Genomic DNA, 7,327 nt, shown 5'->3' on the forward strand with positions numbered 1-7,327 from the left:
TCAATAAAACAAGTCAAGTCAAGTCGAAGTCTCAAAACAGGTTTCAAAATTGCTCCATTACACGAATACAGAAAGGGAAATTCGTTAATTTTTGGACTGCAAACTCTGTTTGAGGACTGGGTAGAACTGTTCTCCTGTCCTCACGATCAGCACTGAAGATGGAACTGGCAAAAAAATGTTAAAGTGAGGGTAAAAGAAAGCAGCAGGAACAAAGTGCCGCTCGTGTGCCGAAGGCTATTTAAATTTGCTTAATAAACATATATCTTATCTACGAACAGCAGGCGAAGATATATGACTTTATCACAGAAAGTTTCACCTCTCTGTTTTTGGGAAACACCCCTAGGACAGCACTAATCTGCCGTCCCCAGGCTCCCACCGGGCCGCCTTTCCCTGCGGCCCCCCTTCCCCCCCACGCCGGCCACTCAGACGCGACACAAATTGTCCTTTCCCGGTGCCACTTTCACTCCTTCCCGTGCCTTCCCAAACAACAGAACCGCAGCGAAGCCCTCGGCGGGGCGGCCCGCAGGCAGCGCCCGGCCGGACAGGAGCGGTGCCCGCCGTGACCTCCGGGCCCCGCCGCTCGGCTCGGGCCGCGCCCGCCGCTGCCGGCCCGGGAACGGCTCCGGGGGCTCGGCACGCCTGGAAGTACCTGCTCGCATCGCGCCTGCCCGCTCTCCCTCTCTGTCCCCTGGCTACTCCCGGCCGCGACCCCGCGCCGGTACACGCGTGCATGCATTACACGAGCGGGCAGCGCCGGGGCCCGCTGCTCCCCGGAGCAGGGCAAGCCGCAGAGGCGCGCTCATTAGCTCCCACTGATGATTCCTTTCAGGATCATGAATGGAACAATTGTCAAAAACTGCGGGAAAAAAAACAAGCCCCGAGACTATTATATACAGACGCAGCTTGTGTGCGCGCATGTGACAGTTGCAGGCAACCCAGATTTGGCCATAAACTCTTCGGCGTTATCCGAGATAAAACATCAAATTGCTTGTACGGTAAAAGAGGCTTCTTATTCCCAATCCAAAGAAATAAACAGCTTCCAAGGTAGTGAAACCCAGGAAAAGAACAAGCTCTCCACAAGACACACCTTGCCTCACTCGTATCCGGCAGCACCGCCTGCAAACAGCTGCGCTAGCTTGTTGCAACTGCCACTATTTTATTTTAAAAGATGAATAACAGTAATAATAGTAAGTTAAATACTTCCTGAAAACTTACTTTGCATTTAGTTTAGGCACTATTCTTTTTTTCAGCTCGCAAAGGAAGCCGTTTTGTCCAGGTTAGGTATTGTCTACTTATGGATCAGCCTCTGGCTAAGGGTTTATTTTAATTTATGGCTTATGCATTCTTTTAAGGTCGATTTGCATGACCTCCGGCAAAGAGCTAAGGCAGCAAGAAATCCCAGGTCGACTGTTGCCACAAAGCGGCACGCATCTCCCCTTCCCCGGGTGTAAACAGAGCTCTCTGATGATGGACTGCCGTCTTCCCCCCTCCCCGTGTATCACGAATTAGGGCGCGATATCGATTTTAAAGTTTTCGCTATAACTTTATCCCGGGCTCTGCCGGCAGATAAGGCGGCGGCGTTGGCGCTCCTCGGGACAGCGCCGCGCCGTGGCCGAGCGCGGCACGGCGGCCGCCGCTCCCGCAGCTTTGTGTGCTCCCCGCAGCCGAGCCCGGCCAACTTCAAAGCGCTCACCCACCTCAAACTTCGCGCAGAACCCACAAGCACCGCTAAACTCCCCTCGCCTTTCTCCATCCCGCGTCTCTCGGGGTTATCCGCCAGGAGAAACCCACGCGAACACTTGGGAGCAATGACAGCAGCGCTCCGCTCTCAAAGATTTATTTCGGATTTTATTTTTCCTCTCTTTCTCTCTTTCTCCCTCTCGTGTTAGTTCCTTACGTACAATATCTTCCCGCACCATGTGTTCGCCTGCCGTGGGTGATCTTAAAATACAACGCTGATCTGTCACTACATTTTAAAATAAACTCTACTCGGGAAGGATGAGAAAGTGTTGTGATTTCAAGGTACTGGGGTCCCTTAACGTCTCGGAAACATCGGGATTCAAACAGCTCCGGAAACTCGCACGGGGACGAGACTATAACTACTTTTCCCTAAAGAGAAGAGAGGGAAGAAAAAAGAAAAAAAAAAAAAAAAAGGAAGAAAAAAGAAACACAACACCCTCGTGATATCAAAGTAAATAATCGTGCAGGGGGAGGCGGGGGAAGGGGTGAATTCAGCAATGTAAAAAGCTAAACAACAGATCTATCTCCGGACGCTGCTGCTTCACTCAATTGCAACTAATAACCCATTAAAGACAGCGCAGGGGGAACTGAATTCTCTCCTGCAAAGCGACATAAATCCAGCGAAAACCCATTAAACCACCGCCACCGCGCCACGCAGCACTACACACCACAGCAAACAACAGGTATACAACACAATAGGGCTGGTTTTCCTGGTTACCTCCTCGGGATCCAGTGTGGCACAAAGCACTGGGAGAGCCTCCTTTTTTTTTTTTGCAACGCGCTTCGGTAATTTTCATTAAAAAGAAAAAAATTTAAAAAATAAAAAAAGAGGGAAGGAGGTGAAGGGGGGGAGGGAGGGGGGAGGAATAAATGGGTAGTAATTCGGTAAAATAAAATAAAATAAATGAACTAGAGTCTGCTGGTGTTTCTCCGGGCCATGGATGTGCAGGATCCCGATCGTTAGAAGTTTGCGGATGGGTTGCCTGGAGATTTGGTTACAATCAGGTTCATTTTTTTTTTTTTTCCTCCTGAAACAAGTGAAGGCGATGGTTACTGCTGTCAATCTTGGCAATCAATGTGAGCGGCCATGTCGTAAGTATTCAAAGCATTTCCCGTCGTGCAACATCAGAAAGTGAGTGGCCAGGGCATTGATCTGAGGAAGGCAAAAGGAGGCAGGGCTCCCCCGCCCAGACAGCACAGGCAAGATGAGACAACACAGGGAGAGAGAGGAGGGAGAGGGGAAGGGAGGGAGAGACACACACACACACACAGAGAGAGAGAGAGAGCGAGAGAGAGAGAGAGGCTGGGAGCGAGCGGGGAGAGCAACAACTGCGGAGAAAGTGAGCACAAAACAGAAAGTGAAATCGGCGCGGGCTGCCAGCCGCATCCCCGCGCAGCTATCACCACTCACAGGGCCATTAGACACATGAAACCCTACACCGCTCCGCTCCCGCTAATGACCACTGATTGCCCGGAGTGGTGAGGAAAGGTACTAGAAAGTTACCGGGGAGGGGGTGCGAGGGCGGGGCGGGGGCCGGAAAGGGAGGAGGGGCAGCGGGGGGGTCCCGGGGGAGCCGGGGCGGCGCGGGGGGGCGGCCGTGTCACTCGGGGCCGGCCCGCCCTCCGCCCGCCCTCCGCCGCCGCCGCCGGGGGACACACACCGCCGGGAGAGCCCCGCCGGCCCGCGGGAGGCACCGGGAAAATAAAATTACAGGGAGGAAAAAAAAAAAAGAAATTAAAAAAAAAAAAAAAATCTGGAGAAAAGAGGATGTGCAGGAGGAGGGAAGGGCTGGCGGCGTGGGGAGGGAGCGGGGACGACGAGAGGGAAGCACTCAGCGAGCGCTTAGTGACAGCTGATAAATGGGTCTCTGAAGAGCCCGAGCCCACAGCACGCCCGGGAGGGGAAAAAAATTAAAAAAAAAAATACAAAAAAATTTTTTAAGAGGGGCGGGGGGAGAGATGAAATGCAAAGTATAAATTACACCAGAGATGGGAGTCCAGCTCCAGAGACCCCGGGAGAGAAGGCACTCAGAGTCCACAAACTATTTCGTGATGGATTCAGCAGAAAGGTGAAAAGTGAGTGCAGTGAAAAGGGAAAGACAGGTACGGCCGGAGAGAAAAAACTGATTTAGGACGGACTCGAGCTGAAGTTGGGATTCTCGTGGCGACGACGAGAAATTTTAGCAGCGGCAATATATAAATATCCCTCTCTCTGCCTACCAAAAGGCAACAGATAAGGACTGGAATATCAGCTTGAATACCAATTTAGGAACTCACGCTCTCTTGGAAGTGCTAATTGGGGATGGGGGGGGGGGGGGTTGGAAGATCTGGGAGAAAGAAGGGAAAAACTATAAGGAGCTGAGGAGAAAATCAACCAGTGGCAGAGTACTGCAAACCCAAGAAAGTCTCCCTGCTGTATTTTTGCATTCCAAAGGTAAACATAAAAGAGTCTTTCAAACTGTCAGGGGCCCGCAGATCAGGTGGGCAAACAGCGCTGCAGAGCGAAGTCTCCCTCTTTTGATATTATTCACACCTAGGCTAAACTGTTGTTAAGATGGGAGTGCGGAAAGCAACCTCAAGCCCACAAAATGAGAGAGAGAAGTTGTTGATTCATCTCTGTATTTTTGGCACTTTCTCCCCATTTTCCAGAAGGCGCCTGGAACAGTTAGTAACAGACAAACTTTTTAATTTTAAAATAGCTTCATAACTTATAGAGGCCAAAAAGACGAGGAGAGAGAGCCTGATTTCACTTTCCTTCTCTCTCAAGTAGAAATTCGCAGGCTAGGTTAGACCCAGAAGCTCACTCAGCCCCACTGCGAATGAACCTGGCTTCGGCAGGACGTGATGAAAATTGAACATTAACGCGATGGCACAGGACAGATATGACCTGGCTCTGATTCATTTTGTTAACAAGCTGTAAAACTCGACACACTGCTGGAGGCATGCACGGTGCATCCTCTGCTATCCGAGGTGCTATCGCCCCTCTCGAGCCGAGCTCAGGGAACAGGAGTTGTAAGTCAGAACCTCTTGGAATAGCGGACCTGTTTTATACAACATTTTTGGCAATTCCACTACAATAAAAGGAGTAACCAAGTCCTAGTCGGCAAGTAGCAAGCACCTTGAAATAGAACTTTATAATTATCTAGTAACGCTTTACCATCAAATTAGCGGATGAGGGCATAGTAGCTAATTCCCATGCATTCTTTCAATTTTAATAAAAGACACTTTAAAAGTGACATTCAGAGATAAGGGGAAATTGTATGATTGTAAATACTGAGTTTGTATTCACCTGCGTTCGGCTAATTCAAAGTATTCACCTTGCTGCAGTTACCCGGTGTATGGATTTAACAACAGTAAATAGCTGCCTTTCGAGATATTACTCTGTCATTTTTAATCTTTAATTATAAGAATTCCCGTGATTAACCACTAACGCTTTCCTTGTAACACATTTAAACCTGCTGCAAGTAAAGGAAACACCTTGACTTTTTGCACAACTAGTGTAGCTTTGGCACGCAAAAAGATTTTTAAAAAATTTAAATGAGCTATGTAAGAAAAGAGATATAAATCAGAATACAAGGACGAATAGTCTGCCTCAGTTTGCAACTCTAGTAATTTGTTGCTGGAAGTTTTTTCTTCTAAGAAACAGAAAGGAAAAAAGCCCTCCTCAAATGTAGCGCCTTATTGAACACGAAGCGGGAATGGGACAAGAGATAATTAAGGCATCAGATGAATCTAACCGCCCACCTAGCTCCAAACCGGGGAGCCTCCCGCTGCACTCCCGAAATTCCAGCGCAGAGAATGACACTGGTTTGGGGCAGGACGCGGCAGGGATGCGCCAGGAACGCTCCCCAGCTTGTTGCTTCCTTCCCCTGTGTGATCAATTAAGTTACAGATGTAACTCACAGCGCCGGAGAGCGGCAACTTCTCGGCGGCAGGAAAAGAGGATTCCTTGGGCATTGTATGCAAATGGGAGCGTGTGTGTGTGCGCGCTGCACGGGGGTAATTGGGATGCCCTCTTTGTTTGCATAAGTGAACACCCGCCGTGCGGATCCGCACACACGTGCCGAGAAACAAGAACACGCTTTCACTTGGAGCGTTACCCCACTTTTAGAAACCGCGTTTGGGATGACTGCCCTCGCTTTGGCTCCAGGAAGGCTAAAGGCAGGCAGATGCTGAGGAGGGATGCTGACCTGCTGGGGGTGCCTGCACAGGGAAGGGACCGCAGGCGCTCCCATCAGCTCGGGGCACTTACCTGGGCGCAGCTGTCATGGCATTTTGCGCCGTGTGTCTCCCCAAATGCCTTAAAGTAAAGCAATGTTCGACAAGCGAGGCAACCTGTGTGCTAACTCGTACGTACCGCATCTTTAACCTGAGCAGCAAACCTGCAACTCCTGCGGAGTTGGCGGAACAGTCTCAGAAGTTTTGGATTCAAAGGGCAAGAAATTTCACTTTAAAAGTCATTCACCCACTTCTAAACTGCCCTCTCACCCCAGTTAATGCCGGACAATTAAGAGGCATGTTTATAAATTCCCTCTGCGGACACTGTCCGACAATGAAGGCTTGTTACAGGCTTGCTAAAGATGTTCAGAGAAACTTTTGCGAAATAATCAACAGCATCTGAGAGAAAGCTAAAGGAAAAGAAGTTAAAGCCTGATAATCCGATTGGGGAAAAGTTTTGTTAGACTAGATAGAAGTAAATTACTGCACGTTTCTTCAAAAGCAAACCCATCAGCTGATACGAGTTCCCCTAGAACAAGAACCTCTGGCGAACCCCTCCAAATTTAGGGGACATTTGCATCTTGTAACACTCAAAGCTCAACATCTGCCTGAAAACAAAAACTCTGAATTCCTTACAGCGTCATCTGCCAACAAAATGTATTGTCTTGGCAGAAAAAGGATCAAGGAGATTTTAATTTCATTTTAAACTGTGCATCATCTTGATAGCTAAGGAAAAAGCCGCAGCAACAATCTCCCCGCTCCACGCCCCCGCCGTTCAAAAAAAAAAAAAAAAAAAAAAAAAAAAAAAAGGAAGGGGGGGGGAAGAGAGAACTGGAAAAACCACATAAACTTTTACAAAGAAAATAAAAGCAAGTTCGACATGAAAACCCTTTCCTGTCTCGGAAAGTTCATTTTAAAGGTCCCTTCTGTAAATCTAAAGTGCAAACACCAGGCTAAGGTAGTGAGTGGCTGGAATTTGCATGCTGATAAGAGAAGGCTGTTGTACTTACAGTGACAGAGGGCAGGCTGCGGAAGAAAAGCTGTTTGTGTTAGCCTGAGAGTCACCCAGGGCTGCAATGAGAGGAGAAGAGAGGAGTGGGAGTGCCAAGCTGGATACACCTTCACCGCATCTCATCACATCTGCCAGCCTCTCTCTCCCTCTCTCTTTCATTTCCACATTCCCTTTGTTCCTGAAAAAAAAATCTACACGTCACATCAGTCCCCAGATGCAGTCTACACCAAAGAAAAAAAATGAATAATTCAATCAAACTGTGCATAGTCTCTAAGGCAATAAATCTATTGCACTTAAAGAAACGAAGGGTAATTACCGCTATAGAATTAGAATAAGGCCAGAGCGCGCAGGGATCCC

The 7,327-nt window shown here is 48.8% G+C and overlaps 1 protein-coding gene across 2 annotated transcripts; it reads left to right on the top strand.

The window, feature by feature from the left end:
• The first annotated feature begins 2,198 nt into the window (after positions 1-2,198).
• Positions 2,199-6,606, top strand: LOC131558752 (uncharacterized). Of its 2 annotated transcripts, none has more exons than XM_058806760.1 (3): positions 2,199-2,423; positions 2,779-2,832; positions 5,387-6,606. In XM_058806760.1, the coding sequence occupies exon 3, from the start codon at positions 5,439-5,441 to the stop codon at positions 6,048-6,050; it is 612 nt and encodes a 203-aa protein (XP_058662743.1). In that variant the 5' UTR covers positions 2,199-2,423; positions 2,779-2,832; positions 5,387-5,438; the 3' UTR covers positions 6,051-6,606. The 2 variants fall into 2 exon arrangements, with proteins under 2 accessions (XP_058662743.1, XP_058662745.1); XM_058806762.1 differs by having other exon boundaries at positions 5,627-6,606.
• Positions 6,607-7,327: the final 721 nt, after the last annotated feature.

Source organism: Ammospiza caudacuta, chromosome 6 (assembly GCF_027887145.1).
Source record: "Ammospiza caudacuta isolate bAmmCau1 chromosome 6, bAmmCau1.pri, whole genome shotgun sequence".
NCBI classification, from domain to species: Eukaryota; Metazoa; Chordata; class Aves; order Passeriformes; family Passerellidae; genus Ammospiza; species Ammospiza caudacuta.